This window comes from Acinonyx jubatus, chromosome X (assembly GCF_027475565.1).
Source record: "Acinonyx jubatus isolate Ajub_Pintada_27869175 chromosome X, VMU_Ajub_asm_v1.0, whole genome shotgun sequence".
Taxonomy (NCBI): Eukaryota; Metazoa; Chordata; class Mammalia; order Carnivora; family Felidae; genus Acinonyx; species Acinonyx jubatus.
In genome coordinates, this window is record NC_069389.1 from 9,519,465 (window position 1) to 9,538,327 (window position 18,863).

The 18,863-nt window shown below is 45.3% G+C and overlaps 1 protein-coding gene across 4 annotated transcripts; it reads left to right on the plus strand.

Annotated features, from left to right (window-relative positions):
- The first annotated feature begins 1,002 nt into the window (after nt 1-1,002).
- TLR8 (toll like receptor 8) lies at nt 1,003-17,157 on the plus strand. 4 transcript variants are annotated; one of them, XM_053202074.1, is made up of 3 exons: nt 1,062-1,149; nt 4,101-4,242; nt 13,394-17,157. In XM_053202074.1, exons 2-3 carry the CDS (start codon nt 4,189-4,191, stop codon nt 16,517-16,519), a joined length of 3,180 nt encoding a protein of 1,059 aa, XP_053058049.1. In that variant the 5' UTR covers nt 1,062-1,149; nt 4,101-4,188; the 3' UTR covers nt 16,520-17,157. The 4 variants fall into 4 exon arrangements, with proteins under 4 accessions (XP_026910261.1, XP_053058049.1, XP_053058050.1 ...); XM_053202075.1 differs by lacking the exon at nt 4,101-4,242 and adding an exon at nt 12,524-12,584 and having other exon boundaries at nt 1,069-1,149; XM_027054460.2 differs by lacking the exon at nt 4,101-4,242 and having other exon boundaries at nt 1,003-1,149.
- Nucleotides 17,158-18,863: the final 1,706 nt, after the last annotated feature.

Consider the following 18,863-nt stretch of genomic DNA (forward strand, 5'->3'; position numbering starts at 1 on the left):
GACATTTCGTGGCCCGGAAGCCAGGGCATGTGTGTGTCTGGCTTTTCTAGAAAGGCGGACCCGCTCTTCAGCCTGAAGTTCAGCCCACTACGAGTAGTCACGTGCCCTTACTTTTTAAAACTTGATTTCTGAGCAAATGGTTCCTGATCTCTGGGCTCACTATCATGAAGGCTTCTGGGAAGGCCTTGAACCGCCAGATGGAGAGGTTAGACAAGGAAGGGACAGCAAAGAGGGGACAGAATAATAGTGTGTGTGTGTGTGTGTGTGTGTGTGTGTAAATGTCACCCCCTCCCCACCCTGCTCCCAGTGTGGTTTCTTCCAATTCGAGGAGTATAGGCCATGATAAAACACCCTACCCCATTCCAAATGGTTCTCTTGGCCCAGGAGTCAGCAAATGTTTTCTGTGAGGTAAAGATTTCAGGCTTTGCGGGTCAAGAGGCACGTTGAAGGGGCGCGTGGGTGGCTCAGTCAGTTGAGCGTCCGACTTCAGCTCAGGTCATGAGCTCGCAATTCTCATGAGATGAGAACATTCTGTCTAACTGGAGCGTAAAGCTAGTGGCCTTTATCAGATTGATTGCAAATGTTTATTTGTAAAAGTTATTCTTTACCCCCACCCCACATCCTGGGCTGGGTTTGGCCCACATGCTATAGTTGATGACCCCTGTGCTTAAACCTTCTGAGGCCTTCTGAGAGCCCCAAATCCAATTCACTTATCAATCTGATAAAGACCACTAACTTTACGCTCCAGTTAGATGGAATGTTCTCATCCCCTGAAAGAATACCATTCTTGTCATTATTAGACCTACAGGACAAAGAAGTGCCCCCAATTATTATATTTGGAATTTTAACAATTAAAAACTTTGTACCAGTTATGTAAATCATTTTACAAATGACTTTTCCACCCTGAATTTCAGTTTTGAAATTTTAAAGCACAGTCAATAAATGATTTGGCAACAGTTAAGAAATCGCAAGTTCCCTTCTTCCCACATCAACTTCTGCAAACCACGTGAGAGGTTCCGCTGATGGTAGAGCAGCCAAGTTCAGGAAGTTGGTCAGTTTCTTTCCCCAGAGTGTGCCTACTGCACACAGGGTACCGTCCGCCGTGCTGCAGGTGACGGAATGAGAAATTAAGACGACGACAGAACAGCGGTAAGCCACTTCCACTCTTTTGGCAAGCGTTTCCAACAGAATACATGGTTTCTGACTCCGGAATGTGGTTCGGTGGCGAATGGTGTGAACCAAGAAAAGTGATGAATGGGGCCGAGAGGTATAAAAAAGGTGAAGAATCGAAACAATTCTAAAGGTAGGCAATGTGGCCTGATAGGCAGTCAGTTTCGAAAATCAAATGCAGGGGTCTTATTAATTTGCACAGGACAACAAGCATGTTCCAAGTTCGGAGTTGACGATCACTCTCTGGTCCTGCCAGAAATGATGTCCTCTTCTAGAACTGAAGGGTTGGAAGTCATCAAGTGGGTAGAGAAGTGTTTTTCCTTTGCTACCTCCGCAGAGAAGGGCAAGCTGTGTGATCTCACATGCATGAGTCACTTCGTAGGGCCTAGGCAAAGCCTGGAATTAATATACTCCTAGAAGCTTAGTGTTCAAAATCGCTTGCTGCTTTGCTTGTTCAGTATGTTGAGGCAAACACATTACCACTTCTACGATTGTGTTCTACTGTGTTCTACAGCGTTTAGATCTAGCAGGTGCTCAGTTTTTGTTATTGTTGAGAACTGTCAGATTGAAAATCAGACTTTACAGTTGAAAGAAGTGATGTGTTTTCTTCTTTTTTTAAGTTTATTTATTTATTTTTGAGACAGAGAGAACAAGCTGGGCAGGGGCAGAGAGAGAGAGAGAGGGAGACACAGAATCCGAAGCAGGCTCCAGGCTCTGAGCTGTCACGGCAGAGCCCGACGCGGGGCTCGAACCCACGAACGGCGAGATCATGACCTGAGCCAAAGCCCGGTGCTTAGCCCACTGAGCCACCCAGGCGCCCCGTTTCTTGGCTTATCTCTCCGTTTCTCTCCCCCCCACCCCGCCTTTGCTCATATGTTTGGTCTCTTAAACTTCATACGCGTGAAATCATATATTTGTTTCTCTCTGACTTATTTCACTTAGCATCATGCCCTCTTGATCCATACGTGCCATTACAAACGGCAAGCTTTCATTCTTTTTTATGGCCATGTGAAGTTAATTTTTCAATCCATGTAATGCCCATTTTAAGCTTATTTATTTATTTATTTTGAGAGAGAGAGAGCATGAGCATGAGCAGGGGAGGAGAGAGAGAGGGAGAGAGGGAGAAAGGGAGAGAGGGAGAGGGGGAGAGAGAGAGAATCCCAAGCAGACTGTACTGCCAGCACGGAGCCTGACGGGGGTCTCGAACTCACGAACCATGAGATCATGACCTGATCCGAAATCAAGAGTCGGACGCTCAATTGACCGAGCCACCCAGGTGCCCCGCATTTAATGCCCCTTTTAGATCTTGAAAGTAAATTAAGTCTGTACCGAAATTTTATGGTGCTTTATAAGATGATTACAGTGGCCGACACAGCCAGTGATCCATATGGAAATGCAAACGAAGTTATCCAACTGCTACCTGATACTTGTAAGCCGCCGTGGTAGCCGCCACCAATATAATTGTATTATAAGAAAGTGAAAGTAGGGGCGCCTGGGTGGCCCAGTCGATTAGGCGTCTGACTTCAGCTCAGGTCACGATCTCACTGCTCGTGGGCTGGAGCCCCGTGTCGGGCTCTCTCTGCGGTCAGCACGGAGCCTGCTTCGGTTCCTGTCTCCTTCTTTCTCTGCCCCTCCCCAGCTCGTGCTTTCTCTCTCAAAAATAAATAAAAACATACAAAAAATTAACAACAACAACAAAGAGAGTGAAAATAGAAGAGTAATAAAATCAGACTAAGCTTGTTCAAATGCCCTGCCTCCCTCCCATGGGTGAAGGGTATCTCAGCAGGTGCCCAAGAGGAGAGCCATGGCCTTGCGGCAGCACCGGATGGCTCTTTGGTCCTTTCCTTCAAGAGCACAGTCCTTTTTCAGAGGGTGAGGAGGCCCCAGGAAGACCTGAAGCGTATTCATCAGTCCCTCGGTTTGATTTCAGAAAGCAAAAGCAAAGCTCCAAGTACGCCTGACCTGAAAAGCCGAGGCTGTGGCTCAGGGGGAGGGCAGGGGAGGCCTCTCGTTCTCCCCTGGTGGCCCCCTCTCATCCTGTCATGTACGAATCCTAAAATCTGCACGGCGTGTGTGAGGGGGAGGCAGGCAGGTGGCAAACCCAGGCTCAGGGGGGATCGAGGCGAGTGTCGAGGGGGGGGATGTTGCTACTCACGGGTGGTCTTTGAAACTCAGTTGGCTATTACTTGTGAGTGTCTTAGGGTCACCTCCAGAGTCCGTTGAGGGGGCCTTCATTCCCACGGAATGTCTGGAGTTCAGCTGAGTTACTCAGCGGAGCTGAGGAATTTGTTACGTTTTAAACTCTGATCTCTAGTTTATGCCTATTCGGGGCTATAAACGCAAAGTAAATCTGAACGTACAGCCTGTTGGTTGTGGATCGACCTTAGCAAGTACAGGCTGTGTTGACTTCTCGGACGGTTACACGTAGCTCCTGGTGGGTGCACGCGTCTACCATCACTGGGTTCCAGTTGTTCTCTGGATACAGAGACGCTGAAAGAGCCCGGGGGCACTGCCACTTTGCAGAAAGGCAAGGCGGATGATCCGCCCCAGGCGTTTGGATCCGGAAGGTTCCAGGTATGGCTCCGAGGTCTCTGGTGATCATTGAAACCAGATCCTTGCCGACCAGCTGCTTGCTGCCAGCCCTACCAATTTGCTAACTACTCGGGGATCTCTAGGCTCAATTTCAGCTCTGCCACCTACCGTTGGTGTGATCTTGGGTAAATTAGCCTCTCTGGGCCTCGGGCTCCCCATCTGTAAAATGGAGGCTTCAGACAGCACCCACCGCTCCGAGTTTTATGAAGACGAAATACAAAAATGTGTGACTCACACGGGTCCCGGTGGTTGCTTCGTGACAAAGCACTTCACAGGTGCTCCCGACTGTATTTCCAGGGATTCACATAGCGTATGATTTTTCATATTTGTATGCACAGGAAATCAGGACCCGTCTCTTCACTGATATGTGCATCTCATGTGGCTGTGACTTCTTTTGGCTTCCAACGCTGTTGGTGAACCCATCAGATGTGGGATGGATCAAACAAAACATCTTTTGATTGCTTGTCAGTTTCATCGAAGGTGACAAGCCCTATCTGCCAACCATTTCTTTATTCACTTACTTGCATAATGTCTCCGTGGGCAACAGAGTCCCCTGCAGATGAATCAGAACCCACGAAAAATTAGAAATCTGTCCCATTTGGCACAAATTCAGTTCTGGTTGAATCCCACATCGTACCTACACAGCTAAATGATTCAACAGGGGGGATTGATCATGTTTTATAATCAATAGGTTCTCTGGACACTTGACCACTAGGGGATATCAGCAGGTCCCATCCTGAGAAAGGGGCACAGCTCAGGAGATGGTCTGAGGCAAAGGAAGCCTCTGAAGAGGGAGACGGGGGGAGGCATCATTGCAAAATGGCCCTTTGCAGCCTAGGAAGGGGCTGTGGAAAAATAAAAGGCTGTTGATTCCAGGACGGCAGCTTTAGTGCCCCTCCCCAACCCTCGCACACTATTTTTGCCCTAGGTTGTGAAATTGTGTGGGACAGCCTGCGGGATTGATTTTAGCATCACCCGGCGGGGACACTCCCTTTGCATCCAGCACGTTCTCTTGCTGTCCTGCCTACAGCCCTCACCCCAGGGGGCTGGGTCCCTGGGGGTGGCCCCTCACCTCTGCCTGCCTCTCCTCAGCCAAGGCAGACTTTTCTGAGCCGTTCCGCACACCGCACTGGTCTTCTAAAACTGTGCTTTTGGTGTCCGTTGGGGTCCAAGTGGAGAAGGAAGGTTTGAGGGGGGACTGAGATGGGTTTGTTTTCGTTGTGGGATTCGGTTCCTTCAGAGCGCGAAGGAGAGAACTGGCCTGTGGTGTGCCCGTGGACCCAACCAAAGAACTGATTATGCACGGAAAAGAGGAAAGCGGTTGTGAAATAGTGGCTTCCTCGGTAGCTGTATTTGTCAGGGAAGGGGAAGTGAAGCAGGCGCGCGTGTGTGTGTGTGTGTGTGTGTAATTCACGTGCATTCTGTAACAGGTCCTGGCTTGTTCTAAGTGTTCCAAGGCAGCACCCAGTTAGCAATCCAGACCGCGCAGACCCAGTCACCTTCAGCGGGGTGTCTCTCAGTTCTGGAGGCCAGAGGTCCAAAATCAAGGTGTTATCGGCATGATTGATTCCTTCCTGGGGGGCTCAGAGGGAGAAGTCCCAGGCAGGTGTGTCCCCAGCTCCCCCAGCCCTGGGTCCGAGCCCCAGGACAACATCATAGACAACCAGGGCTGACTTCTTTTTAGAGACCTTGTCTTGTCTTTTCAGAACACACGGGGCCTCGGCCCAGTGAAACTTTAAAGAAAGGTTTTGTTTTCTTTAAAATCGGGAAAATAACAGAATGCAGCCTAGCTTATGTTTGTCTTTATACCAATGCGGTCATAAAATACCATTTTTTAATGATTTTTTGACTGGAGGAAGGGGCCCCCAAGGGCCAAAGTGCTTTGGGCCCATGAAAATCGTCACTTGGCCCCGTTGACAAGCACACTCTGCTTTCCGACTTACCAGATATGCCAAGGAAACTTCAGGAATTGCCAGTGTGTCCCCAGTGAAGGAGATTTAAGTATTGATCCACAATCCCTGATCTGAAACCTGTGGGCCAGCATGGTGTCAGAGTTCAGAATGTGTATTTTAGCAAGACGGTGCATAGATGATACCTTACAAAACCCTTCTGACGGGCCCAGGTCACGTGCATGGCTATTTCTGCCCTGAAACAAGAATGGTCCCGCTAAGTAGATAGATAGAGATTATAAGAGCCTTAGGTCAGTTCCGGTCAGGTTTTGCTACCAAATAAGTTACAAAAAAACAAACAAAGTCTTCCGGTGCTCAGATTTTTTTTAGGATTTCAGACTCGCAGAGGGGGGACTGAGAATCTGGGCAAGAGAGGACCTGCACTGAGAAAATAAACCAGGGGCGCCTGGGTGGTTCCGTCAGTTGAGCGTCTGATTTTGGCTCAGATCATGATCTCAAAGCTCGTGGGTTTGAGCCCCCATCGGGCTCTGTGCTGACAGCTCGGAGCCTGGAGCCTGCTTGGGATCCTGCGTCTCCCTCTCTCTCTCTGCCCCTCCCCTGCTCATGCTCTGTGTCTCTCTCCTTCAAAAGTAAATAAACTTTAAAAAAAAAAAAAAGGAAAGGAAAGAAACCATAAACCACTGACTTGGGGGCCAGAAGGCACGATTGTATCAATCCCTATGTCTGATTTTTTTTTCCTTTGTCCTTGTGTCGATAGCTCTCATGGTAGGTGATTCCCTTAGGTGATTGGTACCGGCTATTATTTCATACTCATGGCTGGGGCACCACATAGCTGACTGGCAGCTCCAGGTTCAAGGACGGGGCTTCCCAACAGATGCATCTCAGCCCAAGATGAACGCCTGCGAGTCGCTTTTGGTCAGAGCGTGCCAATGTGATCATAGATGTTTTCTGTGGTGCAGGGCCGAGACCAGGGTGAGTAAAGTGAGACACACGTTTGGGTGCAAAATTTAAGGAGGAGAGGAGATCGAAAAGCTCAGTAATGAAGATACGTAATATTTTAAGGTTCTATTTAAAAAGTCAAACTGGCCGACTCCAGCCTGCAGACCAGTTGCCTGTTTTATGAATAAAGTTTTATTGGCACCAGGGCTGGGATCAGGGTGAGGCGAGCACAGGGCGCCTTGCAAATGCAGGCTTGCGTTCTGCCCTTATGTCAAGTGTTGACTATTTAGCCCACCCGGGATTTTAAGTTGTGAAACCCCCGTTCGTCTTGATGACTAAGTTTTGGGGTGCCCCCTTTAATTTCGCACCCACAGCCCAGCTGCAGTGCTTGTCCATTTTCCCAGGGGGACGCCCCCGTCTCCTGTTGGGGTGCTGTCCGAGTCCGCAGGGCCAGGGAGGCAGGGGATGGGGCTCCCTGCTCTAGATGCGGGCTGTCCTTTCTCCTTGGCGGTTCACCCCTGCCTTCACTTGTGCCCAGAGTCTTGAACCCGGGGCTCCGGATTCAACCTTTTGAGTCAGTGTCAGGGAGGGAGGACCGGGCCGGAGGGGGGTGGGGTGGACAGCAGAAGTAAGTGTCCTTTCTTCTCTCTGCCTCAGGTTCGCTTTTATTTGCCTAGTTGCACTTTCTGTCTTACTTGCACGATTACCCCCTTTCCCCTCAATCGTATCTGCAGAGTTGCCATTTCTCTTCTGCCGGGCGGGATGGTTTGTTGCGCGTTGGCGGGAGGGTGTTTTGCTCGTTGGCGACACCTTAATGAGGCGAATTCTCCCTGGCGCCCTTCTCACTCCATCTGGGATCCGGTTCCCTCTGAAGTTCTTCTGGAAGCACGACTCTGGGTACCCCAAGATAGGGGTGTGGCCAAGAGGAGGGGGGGCGGGTCTCGAGGGTCTCCTCAGCTCCAGCTGGACGAGTGAGCTCAGGTTCACTCTGTCCGCCCTTGCCTAGTGGCCTGCCCACGGGCCTCAGCCCAGCACCCCGGGGAGATGATGGGCCTTCGCCGTCCGTTCGCCTCTCCCGTGGATGGGGAGGCTTGGCCGGTTGGGGATTTGTCCTCAGCTCCTGGGCTGGCTGGCTGCTCACCACTTCCTGCTCTCCCGCCCCAAGTGCGTCTCTTCTGATTGAGGTTATGTGGAACCTATCAACTCCCTGTTCTTCCCTCAGGACCCTTGGAAGGGTGGGGTTAGGAATCTCAAGCTCCTCGCTCACAAATCCCCAGAATATTCTGATCCCTTCTATGGCCCAGCTTTCTGGGAGGCCTTTTTCACCCCTAAAAGAATGATGAATTTCAAAAAGCTCGCCTCCTCATCTTCAGTGCCTCCTAGAGGCTTTTCAGCTCACTTGTTCCTTGTATGAGGGAGACCCTAGCACCTGGAATTAGACGCGGAGGCCTTAACTTGAGGCCGCACGGGTCAGCCCTGGCCGCCGGGCCTGCCCAAGTAACCACCGAAAAATGCCTCTCCTCCCATCGTGTTAAGGGAAGTCTACCCTCTGTTCCTCGTGAGCCGCATGTAAACATTAATTTTGAAATTTTTGTGAATTTATCATGAAAAATGACAGCAGAAACCTGACAGGCACTGCCTCAGCCAGGTGCTGCTCGTATGTGCCTTTGGTGTGATGGGACCAGAGTGGCACGTGGCTTGTGTGGTCTTCGTCCCCAAGACCCATCGCCCCAGTTGCATCAGGAGAGAAACGACAAATTCCAATGGAGGGACAGTCTGCATAACCGTCCCGTTGCTTGTTTTTATTGGCCTCCATAGTAACTCCCACCATCTATCACACTCTCAGTTACCGCTGTGAGGGTCTATCGTTAGGACCTGCTTCTAGGAATTGCTGAGTTTACATTGATTGACACTTTTGATAACTATCACAAATTTCTTTCTGTCTTAGAGGTGGCACTAATTTAGATTCCTACCAGCAAAATATGAGAGCACCTGTTTCTCCACATCCTCATCTACACAGTAGAATTGGTAAAAAATGGTATGTCAGGGTACGTTTTTGAGTGAAGTCGAATATCTCTTCCTATCCTTATGAGCTGTTTGTGTTTCTTTTTTCTGTGAGCTGTCTTTGAATATATCTTCGTCCATTTTTCTGTTGGGTTATTTGTCTTCTCACTTATGCATGAAATGTCTACGTATCAAATATCTTACTTCCTTATCTGTAATATAAACTGCAAATATTTCCTCCCAATTTACTGTTTCGCTTTTGGCATTGTTTACCAGGTTTTCTGTGAGGCGAAACTCTTAATTTGCGTGTGGTTGGATCGGTCAGTTTTTTTTTCCTTTTTTGGCCTCTGTTCTCTTTTTTGTTGTTCTGGAGTAGATAGCTCAATTAGACAATGAAAATACATTCGACTGCATAAAGGGTGTTAGGAATATAATCATTATTTGCAGATAGGTTAATTGCTTACCCAAGAAAGTCACATGGGGAAACAACTATTTGAAATAATCAGAGAACTTAGTATAGTGATCTGGCATAAAATTAAGTTATAGAAATCAGTAGTGCTAATGGATACCAGCAAGGACCTATTCAAAGGTAAAACGAAGTGATCCATTCACAAAAGGAGAATAAGGAGTAGGACTTGCCCTATCGGCTACTAACATCCCCTCAAACTGTCATTCTTAAAAACATGTGGTTCTAGCACATCAGTGATGACCAGATGGATGAAGCAGAGAGTCTAGAAATAGATCCAAATACGCAGGAAAGTTAATATATGATAAAAGGAACATATCAAGTTGGTGAGAACAGCAGTATTCAACACACGATGTTGCACCTCAATGAAACAAAAAAGCAACCAACTGAACGGGAGAAGGTATTTGCAAAAGGGTATGTTCAATAAAGGGATGATATCCAAAATATATAAAGGACTTATGCAACTCAATACCAAAAAAATAAAAAAATAAATAAATAATTTGATTAAAAATGGGCAGAGGACCTGAATAGACATTTTCCCAAAGAAGACATCTGGATGGCCGACATCACTCATCAGGGCGATGCAAATCAAAGCCACCATGAGATATCACCTCACATCTGTCAAAGTGGCTAAAATAAAACACACACACACACACACACACGAAAAAAACACGTTGATGGGGATGCGAAAAACAGGGAACCCTCATGCACTGTTGGTGGGGATGTAAATTGGTGCAGCCGATGTGAAAAATAGTAATGAGGTTTCTCGGAAAATGAAAAATAGAAATGCTATATGATCCAGGAATTTCACTACTGGGTCTCAACCCAAAGAAAATGAAAACACTGATTAAAAAAAAAATACACCTCTATGTGCATTACAGCATTATTTATAATAGCCGAGATGCGGAAGCAACCCAAGTGTCCATTGATAGATGAGTGGATAAAGAAGATGATGTCGTGTACACCCACAGCAAAAAAAAAAAAAAAAAAAAAAAAGAATGACCTCTTGCCATTTGCGACAACATGGATGGACCTAGCGGGTATTATGCTAAATGAAATAAGTCAAAGACAAATTTCACGTATATGTGGAATCTAAGAAACAAAACAAACCAACAAATAAAAGAAACAGACCCATAAATACAGAGAACAAAGTAGTAGTTGCCAGAGGAGAGGGTGGAGGTTGGGGCATGAACAAAAGGAGCAAAGGGAAGTGGGAGCTACAGGCTTCCAGTTAATAACTGATGAGAAGGAAAGGTACAACGTGGGGAATAGTCACTGGTAGCGTCATAGCGCTGCATGGTGACAGATGGTGGCTACCTTGTGGCGAGCACATACCGTATAGAATTGTGGAATCACTATGCTGTATGCCTGAAACTAATGTGACATTGTGTGTCAACTATATTCAATGAAAGTAAATAAATAAGTAAATACAAAAATGATGTTGGGGCAACCAGATCTCCATGTAGAAAAAAAATAATGTGGGTCTGCCCCTCATGTTTTATGGTAAAACAATCCCAGTAGGATAAGATATCTCCATGTGAGAAAATGAAATCATAAAACTACTAAAAGAAAAGATGAGAAAATTGTTGATAGAACCTGAAGTGTAGAATATCCTTTATGGCGTTCACTTCCCTGGATGATCTGATTCATACATGCGTACTTGTACAAGTTCATATGTGGCTATACTTGCCACAACTCCCAAGTTCATCCTTCGATGAGAACTCTCCTCTGAGCCAAAGGGGCATATATGTAACTGCCTCCTGGACATCACTGGGAGATCACAAACTCAAATTTAACATGTCAAATTAATATTATTAGAGGCTTCCAACAATACCCATTTATTAGCTCAAATTTCTGTAGGTTAAGATGTGGCTGGATTCTGATCTCCAGGCTCTAAATAAGGATCCATTTCTAAGTTCATTCTGGTTGTCAGTCTGTTTTAGTTCTCTGTGGCTGTAGGATGGGGGAGAGGGCCTTTCCTTGCCAACTGTCAGCAGAGAACCACTCTCATCTTCTAAAGCCTGCCTGCATTCCTCATCGGTGGCCCCCTCTGCTTTTAAGTCAGCAATAGTGCGTCAAATATTCTCCAGCTTCTACTCTCTCTGATTCTCCTTTCTGCTGCTAGCCAGAGAAAACTACGCTTTTAAAAGGCACATGCGAGGGGTGCCTGGGTGGCTCAGTTGGTTGAGTGTCCAACTTCAGCTCAGGTCATGATCTCACAGTCTGTGGGTTTGAGCCCCATGTGGGGCTCTTGTGCTAACAGCTCAGAGCCTGGAGCCTGCTTCGGATTCTGTGTCTCCCTCTCTCTCTGCCCCTCCCCTGATCATGCTCTGTCTCTCTCTGTCTCAAAAATAAATAAAAACATTAAAAAAGAATTTTTTAAAAGGCACATGCAATTAAATTAGGCCCATCTAGATGATCTCCCTTTTGCCACATGACATAGCATAATTACAGCAGTAATACGAGGGGGCAAAGGTGAGAGGGGCCATCTTGAAATCCTGCTGATGAAACCAGATAAAGCAGGGATTTCTTCTGGTAAAAGTAGAACATTAGCCAGCAGCATCTAGATAGTGCTGTATTTGGAAAATAGCCAAAAGTAACTGCAAATGCCCTGGGAGTCCTGTTTCACTCTACTGTTCATCTCATAAGGAGCTGGCTCTTCCCCGACTGCTATAAACTGGCAACGATGATTGATCCTCTGAATAATCACCATCCACATAAAAATCTTTCATGGCAGAATAAGGGTGTGGCAGTGACTATTCATTAACCCTAAATTTTAGAAGAATTCAAAAAGGGAGCTCTTACCTGGCTTAACTCACAATAAGGGCATGAGTTGGGCGTTAACGAAAAATGTAATTTTGCGAAGGTTGGTCTCCATACTCCATGAAATAAGATTTTGAGGGTTCTTTTGATCACAGCCCTCATCAGACCAATCACATGAATCTGTTTATTGCATTGTATAATTACCAAAAGCAAGATACCCAGCCCTCTAGTAAGAGAGAGTTGCAGAAAGTGAGGCAGTCTACTAAGTGTTCCAGAGGATGTCTTCCCTACCGAAGTTTACAATGTTAGCCAACGAATAGCCATTAATGCCAATGTTCATATGATAAGGAACATATGAGTTCTAGTAGCCAGTCCACAACATTTTTTTTTTGAGTGCTGTCTGCATGTGAGGTACTGTTCTGGCATGAAGACTTCAGACTGAGATTGCGTAGCATGATGGCTACTGGTTAAAACATGATGTTGGAATCAGAATGACTGGAATCCAGCTCTATGACATGTCGTCCTTCTGAAAGCCACTGAAGTCTCTGAGTTCGTTTCTTCATCCACAAAACGTGGATAATATAGGACCTATCTCATTGTGTTGGGACGAGCATTAATGTGGATAAGAAAATGTTTATGGTTAGCACAATACCTGACACTTTGTTCTGCTTATCAACAGAAGGTGTCCACTTTCTTGTCATGCGGGAACATAAGAGATCTTGATACGTGCCACCAGAGAGGTATGGAAAAACTGCAGGAAATGCCAGTAAGAGATATGGTTGTGTAGAGAGATGGCTGTGGAGATAAGGTAGAGGTGACTCTGGCTTGGAGATCTTAGGTGATACCATAATGAAACCTGGATCTGAAATCTCCTTGGGATGGGCCAACTTTCCTCAAGAGTTATGCTAATAGGCTGAAGCTATGAATATATAACTTGCTGTGCTACAGCTCTAGCATGAACCATAGCTATGGGCCAGCATCAGATGTCTTATGCTGATGGGGCATCTTGATGAATGCCTCCGCAAAAGCTTCCCAGGCTTTCTCATCATGATCATCTCAGATAGCTTCTTCTCCAACTTCTTTTAGCACCGTGAAGCTGAATGCAGTGAGCCATTCAAATTGTTCTGAACTTGGGGGCTCCTGGGTGGCTCAGTTGGTTAAGCGACCGACCTTAGGTTAGGTCATGATCTCATGGTTTGTGGGTTCGAGCCCCACGTCAGGCTGTGTGTCAGCTCCGAGCCTGGAGCCTGTTTCGGATTCTGTGTCTCCTTCTTCTCTCCATCCCTCCCCTGCTCATGCTCTGTCTCTCTCTCTCTCTCTCTCTCTCTCTCTCTCTCTCTCTCTCTCTCTCAAAAAGTGAATAAACATCAAAAGAAGAAATAATTAAAAAAATATTCTGAACCTGACTTCATGCAATTTGCTTAGTTGTTAAGGAAACTCACACTTGAAAACACATGCACAGTGTGATGAAACACTGTTAATTTCATCATAAAATGCCTGGTAACTACTGCTTCTCTAACATTGTACCTCCACTTTTGATTTTCCCTAGGAAAACATGACCCTTCAGTCTTTGCTTCTGACCTGCCTTTTCCTGCTGATCTCTGATTCCCATGAGTTCTTCACTGAAGCAAATTATTCTAGAAGCTATCCTTGCGACGAGAAAAGACAAAATGGCTCTATTATTGCACAGTGCAATGACCGTCGACTGCGAGAAGTTCCCCAAACAGTGAGCAAATATGTGACAGCACTAGACCTGTCTTACAATTTCATCACACACATAACAAACGAATCATTTCAAGGGCTGCAAAATCTTACTAGAATAAATCTAAACCACAATGCCAATCAACAGCACCTGAATGAAAACCCTGATATAAACAGAAGTGGCATGAATATTACAGATGGGGCATTCCTCAACCTACAAAATCTAAACCAGCTACTGCTTGAAGACAATCAGTTAGACCAAATACCTGCTGGTTTGCCGGGGTCTTTGAGGGAACTTAGTCTAATTCAAAACAACATAATTTGGGTAGCTAAAAAGAACACTTCTGGACTTACGAATCTGGAAAGACTCCATCTGAGCTGGAACTGCTATTTTGGCAATAATTGTAAGAACAAAACTTTCGACATAGAAGATGGGACGTTTGAAAGTCTTACAAATTTGAAGGTGCTGTCACTGTCTTTTAATAAACTTGTCCATGTGCCACCTAAACTGCCAAACTCCCTAACAGAACTTTACCTTAGCAATGCCAAGATTAAAGTCATCAGTCAGGAAGACTTCAAGGGATTGACAAATTTAAGAGTGCTAGATTTAAGCGGGAACTGTCCAAGGTGTTTCAACGCGCCATTTCCCTGTACACCTTGTGAAGGAGGCTCTTCAATTCAGATCCATCCTCTTGCTTTCCAAACCCTGACGGAACTTCGCTACCTAAACCTCTCTAGCACTTCCCTCCAGAAGATTCCTGCAATGTGGTTTCAAAGTATGCATAATCTGAAGGTGCTGCATCTGGAATTCAACTATTTAGTTGACGAAATAGCCTCTGGGGAATTTTTAACGAAACTGCCCTCCTTAGAAATTCTTGACCTATCTTACAACTATGTAAAGGCGAAATATCCAAGATATATTAACATTTCTCAAAACTTCTCTCATCTGAAGTTGCTCCAGACATTGCACTTGAGAGGTTATGTGTTCCAGGAACTTAGAGCAGAAGATTTCCAGCCCCTCATGAATCTCTCAAACTTAAAGACTATCAACTTGGGCATTAACTTTATTAAGCAAATTAATTTTACCCTTTTCCAAAATTTCTCCAACCTGAGCATCATTTACTTGTCAGAAAACAGAATATCACCCTTAGTAAATGACATCAAGCAAAACGATATGAGTGGTTCCTCTTTTCAAAGTCATATCCGTAGGCTACGCTCAGCAGATACTGAGTTTGACCCACATTCAAATTTTTATCATAACACCAACCCTTTAATAAAGCCACAGTGTACAGTTTATGGCAAAGCCTTAGATTTAAGCCTGAACAGTATTTTCTTTATTGGGCGAGAGCAATTCAAAGCTTTTCATGACATTGCCTGCTTAAATCTGTCTTCTAATGGCAACGGCCAAGTGTTACACGGGACTGAATTTTCAGCTGTACCTCACATCAAATATTTGGATTTGACAAACAATAGACTGGACTTTGATGATGATAATGCTCTCAGTGACCTGCCAGAGTTAGAAGTTCTAGATCTCAGCTACAACGCACACTATTTCCGAATAGCAGGGGTAACGCACCGCTTAGGATTTATTCAAAATTTAACACAACTAAAAGTTTTAAACTTGAGCCACAACAGCATTTATACTTTAACGGAGCAAGACCTGAGAAGCATGTCCCTGAAAGAGTTAGTTTTCAGTGGAAACCGCCTTGACATTTTGTGGAACGCCGAAGGTGACAAGTACTGGAAAATTTTTACAAATCTCGGGAATCTGACATGGCTTGATTTGTCCTCAAATAACCTTAGGCACATCCCGAATGAAGCTTTCCTTAACTTGCCCCAGAGCCTCACCAAACTATACATAAGAGATAATGTATTAAATTCCTTTAACTGGACACTGCTCCAGCTGTTTCCTCATCTCCAGTTGCTCGACTTAAGTGGAAACAGGCTGTCCTCTTTGACCAACAGCCTCTCTAAATTCACGCCTTCTCTTCGCACGCTGCTACTGCGTCGAAACAGGATTTCCCACCTGCCCTCCAACTTTCTTTCTGAAGCCAGCAGTCTGATACACCTCGATTTAAGTTCCAACCTGCTGAAGATGATCAACAAATCCACACTTCAAACTAAGACCGCCACCAACCTAACCATTTTGGAACTAGGTAGGAACCCTTTTGACTGTACCTGTGACATTGGAGATTTTCGAAGATGGATGGATGAAAATCTGGATGTCACCATTCCTAGATTGGCAGACGTCATTTGCTCTAGCCCGGGGGATCAAAGAGGGAAGAGCATCGTGAGTCTAGAGCTAACAACTTGTGTTTCAGACACCATTGCGGCGATATTGTGTTTCTTCACGTTCTTTATCACCATCACAGTTATGTTGGCTGCCCTGGGTCACCATTGGTTTTACTGGGATGTTTGGTTTATCTATCATGTGTGTTTAGCTAAGATAAAAGGCTACAGGTCTCTTTCCACATCCCAAACTTTCTATGATGCCTACGTTTCTTATGACACCAAAGACGCCTCTGTTACCGACTGGGTGATAAATGAGCTACGCTTCCACCTAGAAGAGAGCGAAGAAAAAAATGTGCTCCTCTGTTTAGAGGAGAGGGACTGGGACCCGGGCTTAGCCATCATCGATAACCTCATCCAGAGCATAAACCAAAGCAAGAAAACAATATTTGTCTTAACCAAAAAATATGCCAAAAACTGGAACTTTAAAACGGCATTCTACTTGGCCTTGCAGAGGCTAATGGATGAGAATATGGATGTGATTATATTTATTCTGCTGGAGCCAGTGCTACAGAATTCTCAGTATCTGAGGCTGCGCCAAAGGATCTGCAAGAGCTCCATCCTTCAATGGCCTGACAACCCCAAGGCAGAACGCTTGTTTTGGCAAAGTCTGAAGAACGTGGTCTTAACTGAAAATGATTCACGGTATAACAATCTGTATGTTGATTCCATTAAACAATACTAACTGATGTTAAGTCATGGTTCACCAACATAATTAAAAATGGAAAGCAATTACCCTCTGTCTTAGGTATTTATTGCTGTGTAACAAATTAATTATCCCAAAACCCAGTGGCTTAAAATAACACAATTTGTGATCTTACCGTCTCTTTGGTCAGGAGTCCAGGCAAGGCTTGGCTGGGTCCCCTGCTCAGCATCTCTCAAAGGCTGTCAGCAAGGTGTCAGTGAGGGACCAGGCCTCTCCCGGGGTTAGGATCCACTTCCAAGCTCAAGCTTACGTGGTTGTTTTCAGGATTCAGTTCCTCCTGTGCTGTCAGTCAAAGGCTGTGCTCCATCTCTGGCCACGTGGACCTCTCCCACACGGCAGCTTCATCAAAGCCAGCAAAAGACAGAGGTTGCTAACAAGATGGAAGTCGCCATGTTTAGTAATCCAATCACAGAAGTGACAGCCCATCATTTGGGCCATATTCTATTAGTTAGAAGTAAGTCACAGGTCCTGCCTGCTCCATGCGAGTGATCACCTCAGTTCAGAGAAACTAGTCTGTGTCCAAAATGGACAGTTGTGATGGCCTTGGTTGGTCTGCCATCTTGGTCATAGATTGTGAATACCAGGAGGCAGAAATTATCATGGACCATCTTAACGGTTGACTGCTATACCTTCTTTTCAAATATCTAAGAACTTTTGTAACTATAACTCATGGTTCTGATGTTAGGTTGCTATTTAGATTTATCCTATATCCATGGCTACATGGTTATATTGTGCTGTGGCTGCATTAGTCTCTTTTACAATTACTTATATAAATGTTGGCTATGATACTTGACCTCTAAAGTTTAGATGGCATTTAAAGGCTAAGATGGATATTTTTAAGTGTTTTTTATTTCTTCACCATTTTTTCAAAAATTCTGCAGCCCAATTAGAAACATTTGGAATATCTGTCAATTGCCGTTGCTATAAATCTGGAAACAAGTGATTAAAAATGCTTCATTTCACATGATGCACATATGATAAATATACAGTAGGGGAATGGACCTGTAATGTAAAAGAAATTGCCATCTACACTAGGTTTTTGAGAATACTTTGAAAAAAATCTTTGGTAAAAATGACGGGGGCAGGGGTTGCTGGTTTAAGCGTCCGACTCTTGGTTTCTGCTCAGGCCATGATCTCACAGTTGGTGAGACTGAGGCCAGTGTTGGCCTCTACACTCATAGTGCAGAGCCTGCTTGGAATTCTCTCTCTCTGCCCTTCCCCCCACTTGTGCTCATTCTCTCTCTCTCTCTCTCTCTCAAAATAAATAAATAAACATTTTAAAAAATCAAAGGGGAAACGGTTTTGATGAAGTTTATGCATTAAAGTAATTATTAATAGAAAAATTAATTCTACCTTTACTTCCTACTCAGAGGACAAAGTCGGAAATGCCTACCTGTTCGTGCCCTTTATTCAATTCTCCCAAATGAAACAATGTTGACACTCTACCCCTCCTACTAGCCCTGTGCTTCCTCTGCTTCAGTCCATAGTATCCTCCTTCCACTACAGGTATGAATCTTGAAGAAGTACCTTATGAAATTTGCCTGACAATAATTAGAAATTATCCAAACATAGGGGCACCTGGGTGGCTCAGTCAGTTGAGCGGCCGACTTCAGCTCAGGTCATGATCTCACGGTTCATGAGTTCGGGCCCTGCGTTGGGCTCTGTGCTGACAGCTTGGAGCCGAGAGCCTACTTGGGATTCTGTGTCTCCCTCTGTCTCTGTCCTCCCCCTCTCGCACTCTGTGTCTGTCTCAAAAATAAAATAAACGTTAAAAAAATTTTTAGAAATTTTCCAAGCATAAAAAAATAAATAAAGCCCCTTCAGAAGGAAAAGAAGAAAGGGGCACCTGGGTGGCTTAGTCAGTTAAGTGTCCAACTTTGGCTCAGGTCATGATCTCACGGTTCATGAGTTTGAGCCCCGTATTGGGCTCTGTGCTGACAGCTCAGCGCCTGGAACCTACATCAGATTCTGTGTCTCCCTCTCTCTCTGCCCTTCCTCTGCTCACACTGTTTCTCTCTTACTCTCAAGAATAAATAAACATTAAAAAAATTTTTTTTAAGGAAAAGAAGAAAAATCCCCAATGTACCATCCATCCTTTCTTTTTTTTTTTTTTTAAATTTTTTTTCAACGTTTTTTTATTTATTTTTGGGACAGAGAGAGACAGAGCATGAACGGGTGAGGGGCAGAGAGAGAGGGAGACACAGAATCGGAAACAGGCTCCAGGCTCCGAGCCATCAGCCCAGAGCCTGACGCGGGGCTCGAACTCACGGACCGCGAGATCGTGACCTGGCTGAAGTCGGACGCTTAACTGACTGCGCCACCC